This window comes from Thermobia domestica, chromosome 7, assembly GCF_964235325.1.
Source record: "Thermobia domestica chromosome 7, izTheDome1.hap1.1, whole genome shotgun sequence".
In the NCBI taxonomy this organism is placed as follows: Eukaryota; Metazoa; Arthropoda; class Insecta; order Zygentoma; family Lepismatidae; genus Thermobia; species Thermobia domestica.
In genome coordinates, this window is record NC_137460.1 from 279,288,011 (window position 1) to 279,312,874 (window position 24,864).

Here is a 24,864-nt window from a genome sequence, read left to right on the forward strand (position 1 = left end):
CACCAGAACATACTTTCCTATGTTACTTACTCCCACATATGGTTTATGAAATTGAATGAAATGAAATATCTAGTTTAACGTCTCACGATTGTGCACCGAGGCTAAGGGAAACGGTGATGATCAGAAATGAATGAAATGGTGGAATGAAGAAAGTGGGAGGAGACGGTGTTTGTCCACCACAGAGTTTACTTGGCGCGAGCTGGGATCGAACCTGGGACCCCAAGCACCAGAGGTAAACGATCTACCTCTGAGCCACCGCGGCCCCATATGGTTTATGAGTTTAAACAATTATATTACCGTTTCACTATTTTACTACTAATATTTCTCGACCTATAAATTTTTCTTTTGGTAGAGCCGTCTGCTAAAGTTAACCCGCCAAGGTGTTAGCGAAATTGATGAACATTGATTATTTTCAATTAAAACTGCTTTCATCATATGTTTTGTGTTTCTTTTCTGTTGTGAAGTGACTTAAGCAAACACAACAGTGTTGCACTTAAAAGCAGCGCAGCAGAATCTGCCTTTTTAAAAAATTTTAACCTGACGTTTCTCATGCAAATTTCATCATAGTGTTGAAACTTGCAAAGACGATGCAATGAAACCATTTAAAGGGTACGGTGGAGGCTTTTTTTTTTTTTTTTTTTTTACGTAGCTTGAGTTACATCTCTCCACTATATTAATGTTTCAATTAAAAGTAGTTTATTTACTTTACGAAATGTAGGTCTACCTGAGCAAGCGAACGGTGTTAGAAGCCCCCCGAACATATTTGCGAATTACAACTACAAATAATAGTCGAACCCCTTCAAAACGTAACGGAGGTTGAAAGGTTAGAATTTCCAAATATCGAGACTGTGAAGCGTGATACGGGTTATCAGGCACCAGTGACGAAAGATTTTATGCGAAGAACTAAAGTCTTAATGAAATTCAATTAGGGGGTTGCTTTTTGTTTCTCCTCCAGTCTTTTACGGTAGTGATATTGATTTAAAAAAAGCAGGGTTGGCTGTTTTAAACCAGCTGTTTTTTTCATTCATTACTCAAAAAGATTATACTACAAAAGCAACTCTTTTTATGTAAGTTTATAAATGTTTGTTTTGTGATTTTTTTTTTTTGTAGTTATTATTGTTATGTAATTGCAATCAAAGAAACATTCTAAATGTTGTTTTGTTTCAATGTTTACTATTGATAAAATGCATCGAAATTCCGTACTTTGTGTGTGGGGGGGAGGTTCATACGGACCCCACGAGAGGCATTTAGTGAAATGAGAAGTATCTTCGATATCTATTTATGTATAAATGAGTCTGAGCCAAAGTGGACCCAAAAATTCGTATCTTTGTAATATGCAAATTAAATCATTGTATTTCTTTAATTTGGACCAATATAAGTCGTTGTTAACTAACTTGAATTAAATTAGTTCTTCTGTACTCCGTAGTACTTTGAAATACTCCGTAGTCCATATGTAATTCAGTATAATGTTTTCACTTGTGCAACTGTTTATCTTTTTGTCCTTCTGAAATGACTCTTGAGAGCTATATTAAGAAGCATGTAAAGATCAGTACAACGTATTTTTATCAGGATTTCTTCGTGAGTGAGTCGGCAGACGTATCGCATTTGTGGCCAATTAGTCCTGGTTCCGAGTTCAAATGGAGGACAATTTCTCTCGGATGTAACTCGAGAAGCACTTTTTATTCCGCTTTAAGCTTATGTGACCCCTTCCAGCATAACCCGGCTGTTGCATAATAACATCAAGGCGAAACAAACTTATTTCTGTCCATATATGATATGAATATATAGAGCAAATAATTTTAACCAAATAAACCTGGTTTAAACCCCAAAAAACGTTTTTTTTTAATTTTTTTTCAATAAAAACCATGGTTTTTGCCTACCCTGAAAAACAGTGACTTAGTTGCGTTACGAAATATAGCTGAACGAGCGAAAGGGGTGAGAAACCCCGCAGTTTTTTTTTTCTTTTTTTCATTAGCACAATGGTTCACTGAGCTGCAGTACCAGTTCCGAAGTCATGGATCGAGTTGGGGGAGATACTAAATGCCATCCCAGTTAGGCAACTGCACTCTTCACGCACTTTATTGTATTTTATTCGCAAAATACGCAAACCTAATTTAATGCTAATATATTAAAGTATACTAGTTTAGATTTTTTTATGACAACGATTTGTAATATAAGAAAAGATAAAAGTACTGCAGTAACTCAAATTGTAAAAGCTGAACGAGGGTTGTATTCTGAAAAGAGGAGGAAAATAGAAAAACAATATTTGTGAAGGGTAATATTGGATGCAACAGGTTACCTTATTCCTAATCTGCACGGTGTGATTTACGTAAAAGTGGTAATTCGCAAATATAATCGAAAATTATGGATGACTATCCGAGTCATATGTTTCTTTTATTTATATGTTTAGTCAGCTTAGACAAAAGGTCTAGTGAGCTTTTGTCCTACACCGGCCAGTGAGTGATGGAAGGCGATGTTGGATGTAAAAGTAATGGAAAGCTACAACGTATTGTGCTTACTGTTCATAAATCCTTCTTATTGCCAGGGTTGGCAGAAACCATGTTTTGTCGAAAGAAAAAAATTTGATTAAACCATATTTTTTTTACGTTGCTACTTTTTGTTCAAATTGATTTCTTTATTCATTTAGGTTACATATAACTAAGTTTGTGTAGCGTTAACATTCTTATGCAACAGGAGGTTGATGAGCCCTTTCACAACATAAAAGGCTGTTCCGAAAGTAGACATCGATAAAAATGACGTAATGAAGATAAGTCATGCGTTTAAAATACAAGTTTTCGTAAAAAGCACCTTGTTCGGTTTGGTGCAATCAGTACCTTAGCATAATTACAATCTGATTTTTTACTAGGGAACAACAGAATTTGGGCTTCGCCCACTTCACTTTATTCTAATGCGGATAGTATTCTGTGAATCGGGATTGTGCAGTTTCAGTACAGAGCTGAGCGGTATATATATATTTTACATCGAAATGCTCTCGCTTTAATCGTGCCGGTGTTATTTTTCATAAGCAGATATTTTGCATACTAATTTTTCTAGGGTTATGCCCTAGGCTAAAGGAGACTGATGATAATAATAAGTTAAATGGTGAAATGAAAGAAATATAAGGAAATGGGAAAACCCCGAGGAAATCAACGCACATGGTGTTAAAATTTATTTTATTGTCACTGTATAATAGCCAGTTCGCTAAAAGCGACGTTTATTTCTTAAAAAAGTCTGGAACTTTAAAATTAAAACTGAAAAGTCCAATTGATAAGATGTGGATGTAGCCAATAAGGTTTCGCAACTTCTAGTTCTGAAACTTAGTCGGCTATGATCCTGCCAAGTTCGGTCACCAAATACCTGCGACTAGTTCTGTTAAAAAAAAAAAAAAAAAAAAAAAAAAAAGCTCGCTCACCTCAATAATCTGTACAGTGATTTCACTTGTGCAGTTGTCTTTCTAAAATAACTTAAAATATTCACAAGTACGCAAGATCAATATAACACATTTCTTTCAGGTCTCCTCTGTACATGAGCCTACAGAGGGTCGAGCTAGGTCTTGGGTTCGAGGCCAGGCGGAGGACAGTTTCTCTTGGGTGAAACTGGGTAAGTGATTTGATCCCACTTTAAGCTTTAGGTTCCATCCTTCATAAGGTCTCCGCTGTTACATAAAGATGTTAAGGACAAACTGGGCTTGGAGTGGAGGGTCTCTCAGTAGCATGGCTATATGAGACGTGCAACTACAGCTTAACGTGGAATCTGAGTCACATGAGCACCCATCGCGAATCCGAGTCTCCCGCATTAAAGGCGCGTACGCTAACCACACAGCCATGAGGGAGCTTGCTAAGGTCAAACGAAATTAGTTCTATTCACATGTAATCTAAATAATGAGAGCAAATCAATTTAAACCAAAAAACCTTGTTTAAACACTAACAAAAAAAGTCTGATTTTAAACTCAAAGCTGTTTCTGTTTTCAAACATGGCTTTTGCGAGCCCTGCTGAAATTTCAAGCATTGATTTTTTTCACTAATTCTAGGAAATGGAAAGAAAGAGAAAATCCGCAGATTGCATATCTTCGAGGCATTTACGAAGACGGATAAAAGAAGTGACAGATGAATTAATGTTAACTATCTGTGAGAAGACTGTATCATCAGATAAGGAAGTTAATATTGAATCAAACAATGGAACGTCCCCGATCACTGGTTACGTGTCAGCAAATGTTCGAGGTAATACTTTAGATGTGAAGGAACTCCTATATTCTTCACAGAGGCTAACATATGATGAAAGCATATCGGGAAGTGGATTGTCTTCAGAAGAAAAGTTAGACACTATTAGAACGTTCAAGACGAATGATAACCAACGAGTAGAGGAATATAACGGAAGATCGCCGCTGGAGAATTTCCCTCTTCAAACGCTGGACGACCTCTATGAGTGTGAGAGGAGGATTGCAAATGATCCAGCATTTAGGAGACGTTTGGTATGTTTAGCTCCGTATTTGTTGAATATATTTAGTTACGAGAAGAAAATGTATGTTTTCTTAAAAACGACATATATAGGGTTGCCACCTACCGCGAAAAGCCACTGAATTTGAAGATTCTGGAAAAGTCAGGAATTTTTTTTTAAAAAACGGGAAATTTGAGCTTAACTGAAAACATAAGAATCACTGCCAAACCAGTTTGTTTCTGTATGTCTTATTGTAAAGGAACCCCTACTGTTCTTATGGGTGAGACAGATAGTATCTCCATTTCTGTTGGCTGAGCACTAAAAGAAGTAAACTATTACGTGATTAAAAGAAGAGCGGTAGTTCGGTTCTCCTATGTTATACATATAAATTATAGGTAACAGGACATGTGCGAGTCATGTACATTTGTCAAATCGAAGTATTTTAACTTACAACTGTGCAGTTTTTTACGACTCGTTTTTGTTATGCTGGTGATCACTTTTAAATGTATAAGGAACGTTTGTGGCGTAACTTGCTTGCAGTTTTAGGTCCCATGCTTTGAAATTTTAAATTTAAATTAGAGTAGTAACAATCAGTTTTTCAGTTCTTGTTTTTGATCATCATCTTGAAATTTACGTTTTCCTTTTAGTTTAGGTTTCTTGTAATGTAAACGTGCATACAGAGGTAGACTACTGTATTTTTGTGGTGCACTAATGGTAATGTAAATTGTGCTAAGCTTCAGACAGAAAGTTGCCAAATAGAGATACATATTTATAACTTCTGTAACATTTAAAATATTCTTATGCTTCTACAATTCCTTACTTAGCTTTTCTTATCCACTATAGTATAGCTGAAGTGTGTTATTTATTTTCAAAATTCGAAAGTACCCATTTGAGTAACTTAGTGTAAAATTTTGTGAGAAAACTTGGAGTAAGGGAGTTTTGAAATCCCAAAAGAGTAGCCAGCCTCAAATATGTTTCTTATTCAGTTTTATTAACAATATGTGTATGTTTAAGATGTAGCAGGCCCGTTGCCACAGGAGACTACGAAGAGCTAAGACCCTTCTAGAACATTTTTTTAAAAACGTTGATCATGGTTACATATGTGCTCAGCCAATATGTTCTTAAAAAAAAACCTACATACGGAAAAAAATCATCAATAAAAGAGGCATTTACCATACCTACAACAGACAAATCAATCAACATTTCTCAAAAAACAAACCACAAGAGACACAAAATGAAACTAATAAATCTACACAACCAGACAACCGGCTTGAATGTGTCAGATACACCTTGAGTGCCTAAAAAATTTGCTTTCTTTCTTTCTTTTTTATCTTGATTTAATTTCTTTTATTTTTTTCTTGTCCACACCGTCGGAGACAAACATTTAGCCGAAGCCCAGTCTTCGAAAATTTTTTGTTGTGCGATAAATCTTAGTATGTATCGTGAATATAATGGTATATGTTCTCGCTATGTGTACAATATATTGAGTATTTTTTTGGTGTTTCTTACTGTCCGAGAAATATTTTTAACTGAAACATTGAAAACAACCAACTTCGATAAGAATGAAGTATACTTTAATGTGTTAGTATCGCTATTGTAATTTAAATACTTTTTTCAAAAATAATTACAAAGAATACCTCTAAAAAATTTATGAAGTTCATAACGTTTAAAGTGCTAAGACCTGATAATTCCTGAAATTACCAAGTTTGCAATCAATAGAATTTTATATTTGTACTCTGATAAATTTGGTGCGTAATTTAATGTTAAATGTTATATTTCAGATTGCAGAGCTCCGTAAGATAGGGGGTACTAATATTTACAGTATTGTTACGAATATAATGAAGCGAATTCTAACCAACATGTTAGCAGCGGAAATAAGTTGGACAGGCGGAAAGACGAAGACATCATTCTCAGCCCTTGCACTTTGTGATGTTCTTACAGGTAATATATTATGATTTATTATATATTTTCTTTTATTATTATTTAATACGATTAACTAGAATTTGTATGTGTTTCCACTCGATTCGACCATCCACCACAGAAATTATCCAGAGGTTAGTATTGTAAGACAACTCTCCGAAGTAATTTGTTCACAGAACTCAGTTTTTCCAAAGAATTTGTATGAGAAAATAAATGTCGATATGTTTCGAGAATTTAAATTGAGGATTGTGAATTTAGTATTTTATACCAGCTTACATAAAATTATTCTCTTAGTTTCTTGATACTTGTTTAATATCATAATTGACTTTTCTTAAAATTTAATGATCGTGAACTGTTGTTTCATTCTATTTTAAAATTTATTTTTGAGAAAGAAGAATGGATGGTAGATTTTTTTATAATGTTGAGCAGATTGCGTTATCCAGGAGATTTTTTTTTTAATCATGGTATAGTACACAAATATTTCTCATGTTTTGAAAAACCTCTAAACTTAGTTATAAGGTAGAATTACAAGCTACCACGTGTCTGAAATGCTTCGTGATTTTAAATAAAATTAGGATGTTGTTTTTGAAATACACTAAAGTCCTACAAGTTATGGGATAGCGGTATAGAACCACTTCATGTGTTGCGGAAAACAAATATAAATGCACATAGCACTCGACTTCTGTTACTTGAACTTCTGTAAAAGGTCATTGACCGTGATGTTGCTTCTACGACGAAAACTATCAATGTGTGTGTTGCTCTTGATAACTGCCAATATGCCGGATAGCCATACTGATCATGATCCCAGTTGATACGAACTGATGGTAGAGTGCGTATGTGGCGGAGACTCTAGACGCCGTAGACTCAAGTTATCAACAAGGCAGTTACAAGCTTGTGGCCTGTAATTATGTGGTGCGTGTTTATATGGCATTCTTGGATCCTCGAGTCCGATTGACCTAGAAAATATCAGCAAGCCAAAATTATTCGCGATTGATTTGCAGAGCATTCTAAACAATGAATCGGCCAACTATACTGCTAGACATAAAGTTAATAGAAACATGTACGATATCATCGTACGAACCATTTGTGCACACGTTTTACTTGCAACAATCACGTCATAATAGCCAACAACCAAGACTTTATGAAGGATTTCCACCGTCTTGTCGAGTCCATGCCATTCCAAGTTGCTGCACTCGCCATGCTCGAGAAGGCATAGCACGATAGCCCTATTATCTTTGTATCCCATAACTTTTGGAACCTCATTTCACCTATTGAAATGCATGTCGAATATTTCATATTCCTTCTTGTTATCACACATATCTATTGCAGAAATTTGCCAGTTTTTCTCATTCAGCAATATTATATTTCCAGAGACAGTGAGGCAACACGCGTCCAGCAAATTTGCTACAGATGTTGAGATCAAAAGACCAGTTCAAAGCTGGCTTCGTCACGCAACGGAAAGAATGAAAAGAGAGAAACGTAAGTAAGATATTGACACTTTTAGGTTTGTAAATTGCTTGCTCTTGCTTAGTCAACGTGGTGAACGGAAGCTTCAAGCAATCCATTATAGTACAGAAAATTATTCTGTATTATAATGTATTGTTGATGTCGCACCAAAGACACCATTGTGCGACCCTACTTAATAGTTCAGAAAAGTTGTTGAAAAATTAATAATACACTCTCTTTGCATGTGTAACGCACCCGCGATAGGCATGGAAACCCATTTACGAAGTGGGATGTGTCTACTAAATACGTTTTATGACTAACGCGCGCCAGTGTAGATGGCTATTGTAATTATTATAGTTCTGTATTTTTATCTCCATACAGGTCAGGCAGTCTTCGTTTTTAATGTTGTTTTGCCATTTCCCAAGAAATCCTACACGATATACTTTCACATAAACTATAAACATGCCAAAAGACTGCTTGGGGGCGATCGTCCTTCGGGATTCTACAGGGTGTTTACTGGAGTTGAAGTCTAGACTTACAAATTTTCAAAACACCAGCCTGGATTTAAAAAAAAAAAGTCATACTATGATATTCAAGAAGCTCTAAAATGTGTTGATAAAGCTAGTTCTTCAATATTCTGATGGAAAGAATGCATAGAAACTAGTGGGTTAAAAAAAAAAGGAAACACTATTGATTTTCTTTCTCGAATTACCAAGTTCTTTCAATGTTTGACCAATTCATTTTATCATCACCTACACCCAGATAATGGGACTGCCATCTCTAAGGGTCTCAAAGGAAATCTTTACATTTCTCCAGTATTAGACAATAATTTCCAGTACATTCCAATATTTCCAGTAAGAAAATCAAATACCAGTAGATTACCAGTATTTCAAGTACCAGTAGACACCCTTTTCTACACCACAGTTGATTCACATTATCTTCATTGTGTGTGTGTGTGTGTGTGTGTGTGTGTGTCCAGCGGAAATCTTGTTCTTTTTTGTACGGTTCGGGTAATTTTTGGTCATCCCATTGCAAATACTTGTATCAATATTGTATTTTGTTTATTACTTAGTTGCTCCTTTCTAACTTCTATCTCAAGGTTTGTAACAAAGTAATGCTAGTAATTTGGCTTCATATGTTCCGTTTTCCACTTTTTACATGACATCTGATACAAAAGAAAGTAAATGAATTCAATGGATACAGTTTTTTTTTCTTTCGTTGAAACAATTTTTTACTTACGTCAAGGGATAGTAATGTTCAACAATGAATAAAAGAGACAAACGTCATTATCCAAAGCTCGAACTGGAATGTGTGTGTGCCTCGATTGGCCTGGACAGTTAGCTATGTTGCTTGTCTTTGCCTTTTGGCTTGATTACTGATTTAAAGGCTAACTTTATATATTCATCGCTATGCGAACTAAATCCAAACTTGGTGTGCTTTCTCTGCTTTTTAAAGTTCGTTGTTGGTTTATAATTAATACTAAGTATTATATTCACTTCTTGTCAGAAGCGCGACTGATTCGCAGCATCACATGTACTTACATATTTCTAGCGAAAAGATTTTTCAATTCAAGCAAAACAGGTCTCATTGTCTTATGACTGGATCATAATAATAAAGCGAGTAATTCCAACAAGTGTCATCCCCCTACTACTTTCCATACATCCATACGTATTTAACGTAATTATTAGATTTTTCTGTGGCTAATTTTTTATGAATATTTGCACTCACTTCGTCTTTTAACAGAATTTTTTTCCTTTTCCATTTTGTAGGGAAAAGGGATGAACAAAGCGCGATGTTGACAGGCAAATGAACACACATAAAGTGCGATGTGACTGAAGCTGAAATGAACATGCAAATGCTCACATTATAAAACCCTAGATGTATATTTTGAAAGGGTGAAAAAATCCCTTCATGTATGATAGCTTTTGAATAAAAGATTGTACGTGTGTAACCCATTTGTTTTATTAAGCATATCTTTCTTTGCTACACAGATGCTAGATAACTACGATCCAAACGTGACGTTCGGTTATTAATGATTAATTAGGTTCATGTTTCAGAAAAGGCAGTTTTTTTTTCCTAGTTGAATCATGTTCCATTCTTATTTTCTTTCTATCCCTTGAGGAGAAATTTACAGCTGAACAACACTAAGTTAGTTATTATTACAAGTAATGTGGAAAAATACAATATGCAGATAACTTATATATTGTAAATAGCTACATCTTCGCTCTTATTTCGCATAGTCCCATATATGACTATGTTGAATCGTACAGATCACTTTGTCACAAGGAAGACGTCTGAAGGATTTGATGATGATACAATGTGGCGTCAAGCATCCACTGGCTACATTTTGCAGTTTATTCCGCCAACAAGGAGATTGTCCAAAGGCACCAATTGATATATTTTCTCACGAAATTTAAATTTACCTAACCATAGCTAATATCATTGGAAACTTTACTGCGGTAATAGAGAGTGCAAGTCAACGAGTCAAACATTTGCTTTTTAAATGTTTACCTATAGCCAGTGGCGTATTTAGGGGGGTGGCTTCCGGGCTTAAGCCCCCCTCCGAAATCTTACTTAGTATAGTAATGTAAATGAAATATCTTGCAGAATTTTCACATTTCCAGGGAAAGCTCCCCCCCCCCCGAAAGATAGCAAAGCCCCTCAAGAAACAAAATCGTAAATACGCCACTGCCTATAGCCTATAAATATGTACCTGAAGAGACTCACTGGGACTTTGAAGCGGAAGTTCATGTACAGGCCACCATGTGGTATTGCACGATAGCTCTATCGGTTATTACAGAGTGAAGCTATTGGTTATTTTTAGGCTCTGGCTTTTCAAAGGCGCCTCTCAAGTAGCTACACGTGAAATAACGCATATTCCGTTTGATTTGCACTGTACATTGTGTTTGCAAATCTGAAACCAGAGCCTGAAAACAGTCAATAGATTCACATCATCTTTTCTGGTGCAATGCTACACGGTTACACATGAGCTTCCGTTTGAAGTCCCGTAGGATTCTCATCAGGATTGCATGGATACCTCAGGAGTCCCACGGGATCGTCCCGGGATTATCCCATTCGCGTACGTGGTTCTCCCTGACTATCCTCTGGTTTCCTACGGGGTTCTTCCTGCATGACTCCCGCTGGAGTCCCACGGGTCGTCCCGTTTCCCGGGACAAACGCGGACATCTGGAATTCCCGTGTCAGTCCCATGGATGTCGCAGGAGTCCTATGGGAGCGTCCCGGGATAGTCCCGTTTTCCCGGGCGGGAGGGCCATAGGACATCCTAGGGAAGATTTTGTGCTATTAGGGATATTATTAGTTATATAAAGTACCGTCAATTTTAAATTTTTTAACCTCCAAATTCTTTAAAACCTAGAAGTACATCATAATATATTAAAATAAAGTAATTAGTCATATGGTTCTTATAATTTGGAAGATAATTTAAAGAAGTGGAAATAAATTCCTTCCCGGGAATTTATAGGCCAGGGAAAAAAAACGGGAATATTCCCATTTTTAAATTCCTTCCCACCGGGAATATTCCCACTGCCCATCACTAGTCACGACAAATTTCATTCAAATTATGCCAAATATTACATATTCATAAATACACTAGGGGACCGTCGGATTTGAATCCTTCACTTTGATAATGTGAGCCGTGGTACTCATGATCGAACTGATTCTCTTTACGTGGTGACGTACGTGTATCAATATGCAATTGCCGCAATTTATCAAAATGTTCCTGACGTACTAATAATTCACGATCTACTCTCTCTAATCTATGCATTTCCTGAGTAATATTTTGATCATGTTCGGATTTTACGGTAACAGCGGGCAATTTCTCAAAATGCTCCATTATCATTTCAACAGTAGCTTTATGGTGTTCACTAAAACTTTCTAAGGTTTGTTCAGTTCCATCTGACCGTTCACTGTTAAGTTTTAGAATTTGCCGTTGCCCTTGTACTTCTTCACCTATCTCACCTCTCTTTTCCGCGAGTTCCTTTACATATCCGTTAAATTCGCGTACGGCACTTTCCTGTCTATTCATACAAAAACTAACAATCTCGCATTTTCTGTCTGTGAGCACCTGGTGTTCTTCTATTTTCTCTACTTGGCCTTTTACCATTTGCACTTCCACTTTCAAAGTATCAATATCACGCTGTTTGTCCTCGGTGGTCTGCCTACACTCAATCTCTACCGCTTGTATGGATGCCTGTAATTGCCCAACACTTTTCCTATATTCTTCGCTAAGTGATTCAACGCGTTTGGTTAGGCTAGTTAATTCCAAACGTATTTCAGTAATCGTATTATTGAATTCAGTAGTCAGTAATCGTACAACTCAAACCATCAAGTCTACTTTCTAATTCAACTCAATTCTACGTCCACTCTTTCGCTAATTTGGTTATGCACTGTTTACATTCATTTGCTGATTCTGTTATTGACTGTTTGCATTCGCCTGTTAATTCATCTACTCTTTCTCTATTGCTTTCAATTTTATGTTGTAAACGTTCACTGTTATTTTCTAGTTTCTGCTCTAATTTAGCAGACTGTTTCTCTAACAATGCTTGAATTTGTTCTAATGTAATTCTACTCTCTATATTTATTTAAGTTACAAACAACTAATTCACAATATAAAAGTGAAAAATACGAACGCCTAACTTCAACAACAAAGTGTAAACAAACAACTTTCTGAAACTAATGTGTCATTATTTCAATTGCACAAAACCTTTTCTCTTTTTTGACATTTCTCAAAACTTATTAATTTATTTTAACATATCTTAACACGTATTCTATAATTATTTTCTTACAATATTCTTAGCATAAGTATAAATAAAGGTGCAAACAGAAGGTTATGTCTATATTGGTGTGTGTTCGGCTGTGATCAGCTGATTGGTCTTTATTCATATGTGCGTAATATTGGAAGTTGACTTTTGGAAAACTTTGCGAACAAAGATAAAAATGTTATATTTTAATGTCTTACGAAAAACCTAATATTTCTATAGTAATTAAATTTACTTTATGTTATTTAAACCCTGCTTATTATTTTCTCTTTCCTTTTTCAAAAGTCTGAACAAATTCCAAGGAAATTAAATTTAACTAGTTTGCTACATATACTACGTGACTCAAACTCTGGATTCTATACGCAAACACTACAATACCTGTTCTAAATACTGTCGTGTTTACCAAGTAAATCAGTAGTATCTTCGGGCACAATTACATCCGAAGATTGATGATTTTGTCCTGTCGTGATCACTATGTGTTTGTAATTTTTTTTTTTTTTTTTTTGCCGTTGTTAAAACTCTATAAACCTAAGCATTCACCCCAGCTTTACTACGGCAAATCACAATTACATCCGAACTTATATCTTATCGAAAACCCGAAGCTGGGCACATACGGTTGACCGTAAAATAGAAATATGTGAAAAAGATTAATTTCAACACAAATATTAACGAATAATAAAGAAACCACTTTACGATACAACTCAAAAAAAACCTAATAAAACTGTGCAAAGAATGTGTTGCTGAATCTGAATTACACAAATTAAGAGAACATTAAGAGATTACAAGCGGTCAAGTAGATTTTTTCAATTTTATTTGATGGTTTCAACCTTTCATTTCATTTCTATTTGCTTTCCTTCAATAAAAAGGTGGCTCGAATAATTAATTATTCACTTACTCACGATAAATCTTCCACCGGTCAGTTGTTCCACTGCTGATACACTCTAAAAACAGTACTCATGATTTTGCACAATTACCCATGAAATAGAAGGAATTTCGCTGATGTACCTATGAGAATTCAATGTACCGAAGACTTTAGTGGGTACACAACGCATCTCAGCCTCTTACCCATGAATTAGTGGGTACATGGAAGATTTATGGGTACAGTAAATTTGTACCGAAGAATGTATCCATGACAATAAAGTAACATGAACATACGCCATATTGTGTGTTTTCGGTTGATGTGTTGTCTGTGCATTATCTGAATGAAGATTGAAAAGATTCCAGCAACCAATCAAACGAGTCACATATAAAAGTGAATGGAATATTTTGTATTTATAATTGTATCTGGATATTTTAAATGCATTAACTTGTCTAAAATGTATATTATATTTCAGTAGTCAAACAGTAATTTATGCCATAGTTCCTTTGAAACAATTTTTCATGGTTAAGCTGATTACAAAATGTACATTTTAAATCTAGTTTTTTAAAAAAAAAAAAAACATTCACAACATGCTAATTTTCGTGACTTTATCTGAATAATATTCCGACTGTTCATGGGTGCCATTAACGTATGTAGGAAAATCAAGAGTATGGAATTGAAAGTGCAAGGGTAAGTATTCCATACACATGGTTACGTGCACCTTGCACTACACTGGTTTGTATAGGTTGTGTTTATGGCTTCTGGTGCTTACGTTCAAGGTAACGTTTACTAAATCCCTGTACCTTGTGCTTGTGCAAGGACTTTACCGTGTAAGTGTTGTATCGCCGGACCAATTTTTGGAAATTTACACGGTGAATTGAAGAATTTATTTTGGTTTGAGTGGAAGAGTAAGGGAAAGTCAGGTGAAGGGAATAGCGATTTCTGTAGGCTGTGTTTTATATTGTAAGGGATATTGTATGCGGAGGCGGAAGTGACTGTTTGGCGGAGAAGTACATTTGCTATGATTTAGTGGTGGAAAAGACAGTGTGCTAATAGCGCGTATATGTCAAGATTCTGACATACCTTGTTTGCGTTTTATAGAATTACACAAAAATAACGAATGTCAGTTGTTGAAATTCTGTAAAAGACACAGTGTACTGTTTACAAGTGGAGCTTTACTAATATGAAGTCCTATTGAAGCTAGTATCATTGCCAAAAACCATTTGTTTCACTACCAACTCGCATACCCACCATCGCTGACACGCCTGCTTCCTCTGGACGCACCCAGCACTGTAGCATACATCCGTACGCCGTGTTTGTACGCAATAGTAATTTTTTTATGCCATGTAAATCCTAAAAGTTTACATGGCTCTGTTTTGAAGGTAACAACCTGACCTAGCCTCAAGTATCGTAATGTAATCTAACCAAGTGCTTTACACTTTGGTACTTTTTTGTGTTTTCATGTAGTCCTCGATATAACGCTAGAGAAGCAAGGGCTCGGAAAAAACCGGCGTTTTTGAAAAAAAAACTCAGTTTTTTCTGCTTCTCTTTTTTGCTTGGGAAATTTTGGGCTTTTTCTCAAAATTCTGCTTTAAATTGATAAAGGAGACTTTGTTTCGCTTCTCTATAACACAAAAAGTCATTTAATTAGCGGTTGGTGCTGATAATAATATAAAATCTCGAAAATAAACTATGAATTTCGAAAAGATATTTCAAACCATTTTTCTTCAACATATTTACATTATGAATTCCACAGGATTAACCAATGTATATAATAAAATTTTTTTAACCTTCTATATACAAAAGTAAGCAGAGTTGACAAGAACCATGGTTGTTTTTGAAAATGCCAAAAACCCGTTTTTGGGGGGATGTTTAAACCAGTTTTTTATTTAGATTTTTTGCTTTATGTATTTATATTACATATTCACAGAAATAAGTTTGCTTCGCCTTTGTGTTATTATGCAACAGCGAGATTTTGCCGGAAGAACTCCCATACGCTTAAAGAAGCCCGGTCAGTAAATTTCTTAAATTGAGAATCTCTCGCCCTAGCCATCGGGAAAATCCCGTCATTACTTGAAATGTAAGACAATAACGGGAAATCCCTGTTATTGCTTTGCATGTAAAATTTAAAGGTCAACGTATCATAATCAGTACGCTAAAACTGAGGTATTATAAATTTAATACATAGATATCATTGAAAGTGCAATCCAATCTAATGCTGGAAGCTACGTAGGCAATCGATAAATTTTGCCAATTTCTATCAATATATTTAAGCAATTTTGGATTCTTTATAAAACAACAGGCATTCAGGCAAGGAAAAATATACAATTTGGTATCGTTTTGTACGTTTAGGCTGAACATCCTTACGTAATACCGAGGTTATCAAGGAGAAGACTTTCGCTTAAAGTGACATCCAAACCGCTACTTGGTTTGTTCGACCGAGAATTGATCATGAGACACCTTGAAAAAAGGTGAAAAGGAAATAAAACTATTGCAGGTGGTTTGATATCTGGAAGGGTCACCATGATGTTCACACGATTCGCATTTTTCATTCTTTTTAATTTTATGGTTTAAACCAGTTATTAAAAAAAAAAGTTGGTTAAACCAGCCCACCCTAAAAGTAAACACTTCTTTTTTTAAAAAAAAAAATACACAAATAACTAGCAAAATAGTATGTAGTATTTTTACTTCAAAATATTCCAAACCCTCTTTCTGAAACAAGATAAAATTAGAATAAAAGATAAGAGAAATACTTAGTTTTATATGATACACTTAAAGGCTGCACATCTAGAGCTTTTGGTTTTGTATATTCTTGAAATTCTACAGTTAAGTTTTATATAACCACCATCACGGTTTACCCAATCCTCAAGTTTTCTGAATTTTTAACAAGAGGGATTCAACATATCATTACGGAATCCCCCCCCCCCAAAAAAAGGACTACGGAATATATTTAAGTTAAGCTAAATACAACTGCACGACAGACATGACTGAGTGATTAACTTTTACGCTTCTATCGGGAAGTCAGGGATTCAACCAGCATTCGACCATTCTGACAATGCTTTTCTTCATTCCATCTGTGAATGTAGAAATAGTGCGTGTACCGTGAGTTGGCCGACTTCCTTTCTTATTGTTTATAAATCGTTATTATTACTAATTATCAGCAATGACGGTTTTGCGAAGGTTATGGGGCGGTCTTTCGGACCGAAGCCCGTTCCCCAAAGTTACGGAATGTGTGCAACAAACAAAATATCTATTAGTTATGCTTTTACTCATAAACTTTAAGCTCTCGTCAAATAAAAATTACGATTGTTTAGAAAACTAAACATTAGTATGAAAAACCCTTCCCAAAATACTTTTCTAAGTCCGCCTCTGATTCTCAGTATAAAATTATTTTTAAGGTTGTATCCGGAAGATTATTGCTAAACATATAAACGAAACGAAATATTAGTTATGCCTGTACTCATAAACTTCAAGCACCTCCCAAATAAAATTAGGACTTTTTAGAAAACGAAACAATCAGAAAAACCCCTCCTAAAGTACTTTTCTAAATTCGCTACTGATTATTTGTATAAATTGGTATTCAAGATTGTGTTCGGAAAATTATTGCTAAATCACTTCACAGCTACAGTTTAACAGAAATGTGGAAGTACGGTTTGACGGGTATATTGAAAAACGTATGCTTTGACGGATAAATACGTAGAAAAACGGGCAAGTTTAACTTTTGTGCTAGAAGCTAGAGTACTAAGCTCTTAGAAATGAAACATGGATGACAAACTAAAATGATCTAGAGAAGAAAAAAGATGTCGATAACTCAAAAGTTAAAATAAAGTTAAATAGCCTCTAAAATTGCCCTCAAATACTACATTCTTCATGTTAGCTTTAATTCGTAAAACATGTGCTCCATCCATCTTGATGGTGAATTTCAGAGCGAAATATTGCATTCAGGTCATGGAATTCTTAACTATAGAATATACTATAAGAAATAACGTGGGTTCCTGTCACCACGGCATGGCGCGTCCTCAGGTTGCGGATCGAGGAGAAGGCCTCTAGATATAGAGGTTAGCTGCGAATATACTGAATAAGCAGTCGCGGACAGACGACTAGGAGTTGTCCTCCAGCTTGGGGGTTTGGGCAAGGCTAACACCCTCATCCTGTAAAAAATGGTACTTGTTCAGAAACATTTACAAAAGCCTCGGACAAGGACTGATAACTTGGCACGACATCAGCAAAAGAAAATGGACATGAGGTTTGGAACATGAAATATTAGAAGTCTTTATAGGGCAGGCGCGTTAAAATCTGTAACGAGTGAGTTAGAGAAATACAGGATGGACTTAGTAGGAGTTCAGGAAGTTAGGTGGGAAGGAAATGGATCTGATAATTCCGGAAATTTTACTTTATTTTACGGGGAAGGAAATAAAAATCACCAGTTAGGAACAGGGTTTTTCGTTCACAAACGAATATTACCAGCAATTAAACGGGTTGAATTCGTTACTGACAGACTTTCTTTTATAACTCTTAAGGGAAGGTGGTGTGATATTATTGTTTTAAATGTACATTCTCCAACTGAAGATAAGGGTGACGATATAAAAGATAGTTTTTACGAAGAAGTGGAACGGATATTTGACCAACTCCCGCGATACCATATGAAGATTCTATTAGGGAATTTCAATGCGAAGGTAGGACGAGAGGATATTTTCAAACCGATTATAAGGAACGAAAGTTTACATAAGGAAAGTAATGACAACGGTGTTAGACTCGTGAACTTTGCAACATCCAAAAACCTAATTGTGAAGAGTACAAAATTCCCACATCGCGACGTTCATAAATACACTTGGACATCACCAGACGGAAAAACACATAATCAAATTGATCACGTTTTAGTAGATAGAAGAAGACAATCTAGCATAATTGACGTCCGGTCGTTTAGAGGGGCTGATTGTGACACTGATCACTACCTGGTAGCAGCGATAATACGGGAGAGATTATCGTTGAATAAAGGTAATACAAAATGTCCGAAAACGGAGAGATTTAATTTAAAGAAATTAGAAGAGAGCCAGGTAAGAGAGAAATACCAGATTGAAGTTTCGAATAGATTCTCGGTTTTAGAAGTCTCGGAGTGCACTAGTGTTGAGGATACTTGGATTGCAATTAGAGATAGCATTAAAAGTTCAGCAATAGAAAAATTGAGACACGCGGAAATACGTAGGAACAAACCATGGTTCGACCAAGAATGCATTAAACTAGCAGAGAAAAGAAAACAACCAAAATTACGGTGGCTACAAAATCCGAATGAAATAACTACACAAAATTTCGCAGATATCAGGCGGAAAACTTCCAAAACTTTTAGAACAAAGAAACGCGATTTTCTGAAAGCTAAAATTAAGGAACTTGAAGATAATAGTAAAAATAAAAATGTTCGGGACATGTATAAAGGGATCAGCGAATTTAAGAAAGGCTATCAACCTCGTGCTTATATATTAAAGAAATCTGACGGAACAGTTCTCACTGATACGTATAGCCTCTTAAATAGATGGAAAGATTTCTTTGACGATTTGCTGAACAAGCAGCCAAAAACTAATGTGCGTGGAGAAAAGGAGATACACACCGCAGAACCGTATATTCCAGAACTCAATCGAATAGAAGTGGAAGTGTAAATTTAATAGGGGATGATAGGAGAACAGTAGAAATAAATGCAGGGATTTTATTAAACGCTTGCAGGGACATGGGTTTAGAAGTAAATGTAGAGAAAACTAAATACATGGAAGTGAGTCGCGACCGTAGTACTGCAAATTGTGGAGGCGTTAAAATATTAAATAATACTTTTGATAAAGTGGATACTTTCAAATATTTAGGATCAATATTAACAGACGAAAATCATATTCACGAAGAAATTAAATGTCGACTAAAAGCAGGGAATTCGTGTTACTATTCGGTTCAAAATCTCTTGTCGTCGCGAATTCTGTCGAGAAATTTGAAGCTTAAAATATATAAAACGATAATCATGCCTGTTGTTCTGTATGGTTGCGAAACATGGTCGCTTACTCTGAGGGAAGAACATAGACTGAAAGTATTTGAGAACAGGATCCTGAGAAGAATATTGGGACCCAAGAGGAACGAGAATGGGGAATGGCGGAAGATCATAACGAGGAACTACACAGTTTATACGGTTTACCCAACATTGTTAGGGTCGTCAAGTCTAGGAGGCTTAGGTGGGCAGGTCATGTAGCTAGAATGGAAGAAAGTAGAAACGCTTTCAAAGTCTTGACTGGTAGACCCATAGGAAAACGACCATTAGGAAGACCTAGGCGCAGATGGGAGGATAATATTAAGATGGATCTCGGAGAGATAGGAATACAAAGTAGAAACTGGAAGCAATTAGCTAAGAATAGAAGTCAGTGGAGAGCTTTTGTGAACGCGGCACTGAACCTCCGGGTTCCATAGGCCATAGAGTTAGTTAGTTAGTTAGTATACTATAAGAAAGCTATTTAGATAGAAAAATCATGAAAATGAAAAAACCCAAAATTTCCAAAATTCTCGTTTTCCCCCCAAAAAGCCGGCTATTTATGTGAAAAAACCATCGATTCAAAAAAAACGGGTTTTTTACATCTCTATATAACACTAATTCCCCCTTCTCCCTAGGACACCAGTCACAACGTTGCACCCCTCTACCTTCTACGAATACCTCGAAGTCCTTGTACAAGTACATGACAAAAAACATACACAATGTGAAAACACAGAGAAGGCGGTTTTATCAAAATGCGGCAAATAAAACTCGCAATATCATGGGGGAGGGGTTATCCTTTCCCTCACCTCATAGGCCTATATCACGAAAGTAACGACGAAAACTGAAAGGACTTAAATTAACCTGGCCCTAGCTGATATTCCACAAGAGTTCGTAGAAAAAAACGTAAAAGCGATCGAAGGAAAATTTAGCAACTGGGCCTACAACTTACACAGTTCTCTCTGTCTTTTTTTTTATGAACGGTGATAGCTTAAACTTGGCCAAACAAAAATAAAATAGACGGTTCCTTCGAAATTTCAGTGTTTCTTGCTCAGTATCGCAAACTCAAATAGGGAATGCAATATCTCAAACTAAACAAACAGACAAATATAATTTCGTTAAACTTTCCTGACCCACTCAACAATTTGTCTGTAAATACTGTGATTCTACTCGTGTGTAATTTATAAGACCCCCAAAATTACTTACGCTACTAACGTATAATATTACTCGATACAGCTGGGGGGAAATATTTTGTTGGGTGCCAGTATCTGTCTGCTACAGAGAGTCAGCAAAAAAAAAACATATTTCTTTTCAAGCGGTGTTTTGGATTAAATAAATTTCTTAATTTATTTAGATTACATATGGATATAAATAATTTTATTTGGCCTTACTTCCTTATGCAACACAGTGATATGAAAGTAGATCTTTTTCCGAAAGTAGACATCGATTACTAGGAAAATGTTTAGCTGTCTGATGCAATAGGAATAAATAGCGCGATTATAATACAAATGTGTTGCTTCATATTTAAAGCACACTAATTTTATTTTGATTTATAATTATGAATTAGCTTATTATTGGTAAAATAAAAGTGACAGTTCTCTCCTCTTCTTCTTCGTAAGGTATTTTCATAAGAAGATTGACAGAGGAAGAAAGAAGCAAAAACTGTTGTCAAAAGAGAAGCAACAAACCCGTGTCGTTCCAAATGAACTTGAGTTAGGGGTAATTATATTTAAGTTTTGCTTTATATTAGCGAGTGAGCGTAGGGCAGTTGAGTAGAGCGTTGGCTTCGTTTTAGGAAGTTCCTGGGTTCGCGCTCAGCAACCGCTTATCCCTGGTTTATCTCAGTCGTACTAGGCAAATGCTGTAATGGTGCCTTAAATACGGCCAGTGTCGACTTTTTAAACCCTTTAACATAGGTAATAGTATTGTACGAAATTTAACCATTTATTTTTATCTTTTGCAATTTTTTATTATTTTGAAAATAAATTTATTAGAAATCGCAACATCAATGTTTCGGATGTCTTTAAGATCGTCATCAGTAATTACAGTAAATTGGAGAAGGAATTTTGAATAGCCTGTTTATGCAATACTCATGCATTGTAGTAAAATCTGGTAATATGGCAGTAAGATACAGAAGAATATTCTTCATTTTTTTTTTTTTTTTTTTTTTTTTTTTTGAATAGAAGTGCTTGGAATTGGGACCGCAATTTGATTAATCTTCGCCTTTGCGTTGTGATCTCAATAAGTAATTCGTTATTTTATGAGACATAGATAGCAGCAAAATCGAAGTATGTTTTAATAAATAATCGCTTTGATATTTTAAAAATCAAGTAAATGTTCTCTTACCATTAAAATGGTAATGTGTTGCTATATTTAAAGAGCAATAATAATTATAGGTACCTGTATACATTATTACATTTAGTAAACTTCCAATTATTTAATTACTGTACCAATGCGTTTAATCAAGTGTACTAGTTTTGTTTTCCAATCACACATCACTTTTGAAGAAATTGCTGGAATTGCTCTATCAGTGAATGCTCGACATAAAATTCATTGTATATTGATTCAAAAATTCTAAATTTAACACATGAAACCATACTTATCTAAAGTTACATAGATCTATCCGCGATCTGTCGCTCTTTTCCCACGGAATTACTGTAGTTTTTTAATATATTTTAATTGTATACATGTTTTCTTTTCCTTCTGACATCCTTCTACGACCAACAGATTACATCTATTGCACATAGGAATTTAAAAGTACTTTGAAACCAATTTTGCAATTCAGAAAGAAGTCTTGTAGCACCTTTTACTTGATTTTGTAAATGAGAACGAGAGTTGACCGCAGTAGCCGTGCGCTTTTAAGTATCATTCCGCTTACTTCAATGTTCCAGGTTCGATTCTCACTGGAGCATGGTTGTTTGTGGATTTTAGGAACTTAACAGCTAATAGCATCGTACCCAGACAAAGTCGAGAGCTACTAAAATCAGGGTTTAAAAAAACAACCCACCTACGCCTGTATCGGTTTTCTCGGACTTAATTTATTTTTTAAAATATCTAAATGTAAGTGGGTAAAAGTGTTAAAATGTGATTTATATTTCAAGATTCTCATTGTCATAATTTGCAACTAGGGGGCGCGGTGGATCAGTGGTAGAGCGTTCACCTCCGGTTCTTGGGGTCCCTGGTTCGATCCCAGCTCGCGCCATGTGGACTTTGTGGAGGACAATCACCGTTTCTCCGAGTTCTCCCGTTTCCTCCCTCTTTCTTCATTTCACCATTTCGTTTATTTCTCTTCATCACAGCCTCCGTTAGCCCCCAAACCGTAACCATGGGACGTAAAACTCAAAGACTTCATTTATTTCAAATATAAGCATAATCTGTGCATTAATTTGTATAATTATCTCAATTAATTCCATAATTATCTCAAGCTGAGTTTTTAAAAATTCATTCAGTACTTTACAAAGGTCCTAGAAAAGACTTAATTAGTATATATTGAATAATGTAGTATGCCTAAAAGTCCAAATTTTGTAAAAATCACTTTCAATGTGATCCGCTTAGTTGTATGACTAATATACTCATCAAAAGCTCAATAACCAGGTGGGTTTTTTCAGGTGTTTCCAACCCGAAAAAAAAAGCACGTTTTTTGGCTGAGCGGCACCCACATGGAGAAACTCTGACGAAAATACAGAATTTTATCAAGAACAATCGCATTTCAAAGTAAAGTTATAAGTTTTTGTAGTATGTTACCACTAAAACAACGTACCAAAGTATAACATATTTCATTTTTAAAATTAATATTGTTAAACATTCTAAGGAGTACTTCTATTTTTTTGTTGTCTTTATAGAGAATTAACGTGTCGTCTATATAACGATAGTATGTAAACAACTTTTCAATTTAGATGTAGCTACACTTGATAAGATAATTATTGCATATTTTGCACAGCATTGTTATTTCGTGATTTTATTTCTTTATTTAAATATGTACTGTGTTTTTTATATTTTATTAAACATATCTAAACTCATTCCTTTGGATATATATATTACAGGCATCGTTTCCAGAAACCTTGAAAGCCTCAAGGACCAACCCTATTCTATACTGCCGAGTCCAAAATGCTGTGGAAAGGAAATGAAGAAACAGCCGTGATATCGAAGAGACATCCCTGCTGCTCTTATGTATTTATTACGTTAAGAATTTATTATACCCAACATGGTTTGGACAATTTCTGGGACTTGCAAAAAAATTTTGACATGTGACAAAGAAATATTAAACGCAGCGTACTGCAGAAACCATATAAAATACTAAATATTATAACGAAAACAACTGCAAGAATAACAATTAAACAATAGCAATAAACTTGTTTTGTATTACTTGAATTATGTTCCTGTATATCAAGTATTTTTAGCACTTCATTTTAAAATAAGAATGTTTATTTATTATTTAATAAGGTTATATAATGTAGCAGCAAAAATTGTGAACAAAAGGTTAAAACATCAAATTTGCATTATCAGCGCCCCATCCCCTAATTCAACAAAACAGTCTGGTCCTTAGTTGTTCTTCAAATTTTTCGTGTAGCTTTCGGATCTGCTTTATTCAATTTCGGATGCTTTAATCGGTGTGAGTCCGCACGCGCAAACTGAAGTATTCTTTCTTCATTTTTTGCTAATCCACAGCTTGAAGAAGAATATGTGGCATTTTGCCCCAAGTAAATTTTATAAGTTTTATCAAAAGCTAAAAGCTTAGCTTTTAATGGAAGGTATTTCCATTGCTCAGCTGTTATGTTGTTTTATTTGGGTTGATAAAAACAAAGCTTTGATGTCGAAAATATAATCGATGGTATTTTTAAGTATTTTCATTACTTTCATCAGAAAACTTGTAACTTAAACATCCTTCAGGAAGGACTGAACGTCCAAAAGGTACTACAATATTTTCCCACAGTTAAGAGGACTTTGTATATTTGTGGCAGCATAGAAAGCATCACTAAGAAAAAAGACAAGTCTCAGTTCTGTATGGCATCTAATCTTTAAAAAAAAAAAAAAGTTACGATTGTTCGTTCACTAAAAGTGAGATGCTTTCCGAAGGTGATGTTTGATGGATAATATAACACTGATATTCGTTCTTTTGCAGAATACCTCTTATAGGAGTTTCACATTCTTCCGGGAGGACAGATTCTCCATTTTTAAATCAGGAGGCGCGTCCTTCCAGTAGGACGAATGGCCGTACTTTAGTATTAATATAAAATGTATTCAAACATTTCAAATCGAATAAATATTTGTGTTTATAATAAGGAACAAAGTACAAGGTTTATTCATATATGATACGGTACAAAGTAAGTCAAAGTTAGAGCCACCCTGATTACTGTATATTCTGAAGTGAAAGAGGAATAATTGTAAATTGGTTTAGTCGGATGCGGAAAATTTCTAGCAAT

The 24,864-nt window shown here is 35.2% G+C and overlaps 1 protein-coding gene across 2 annotated transcripts; it reads left to right on the forward strand.

The window, feature by feature from the left end:
• The first annotated feature begins 586 nt into the window (after positions 1-586).
• LOC145689079 (uncharacterized) lies at positions 587-24,590 on the forward strand. 2 transcript variants are annotated; one of them, XM_081763204.1, is made up of 4 exons: positions 587-4,471; positions 6,219-6,378; positions 7,729-7,836; positions 23,485-24,590. In XM_081763204.1, exons 1-4 carry the CDS (start codon positions 4,034-4,036, stop codon positions 23,580-23,582), a joined length of 804 nt encoding a protein of 267 aa, XP_081619330.1. In that variant the 5' UTR covers positions 587-4,033; the 3' UTR covers positions 23,583-24,590. The 2 variants fall into 2 exon arrangements, with proteins under 2 accessions (XP_081619330.1, XP_081619331.1); XM_081763205.1 differs by lacking the exon at positions 23,485-24,590 and adding an exon at positions 9,573-9,754 and having other exon boundaries at positions 591-4,471.
• Positions 24,591-24,864: the final 274 nt, after the last annotated feature.

Excerpts from the sequence above, each read along its gene's own strand:
- LOC145689079 (XM_081763204.1), top strand. The coding sequence starts at position 4,034 with ATGGAAAGAAAGAGAAAATCCGCAGATTGCATATCTTCGAGGCATTTA. Across the intron at positions 4,472-6,218 it reads CAGCATTTAGGAGACGTTTG|ATTGCAGAGCTCCGTAAGAT; the intron begins GTATGTTTAGCT and ends GTTATATTTCAG. Across the intron at positions 6,379-7,728 it reads ACTTTGTGATGTTCTTACAG|AGACAGTGAGGCAACACGCG; the intron begins GTAATATATTAT and ends TTATATTTCCAG.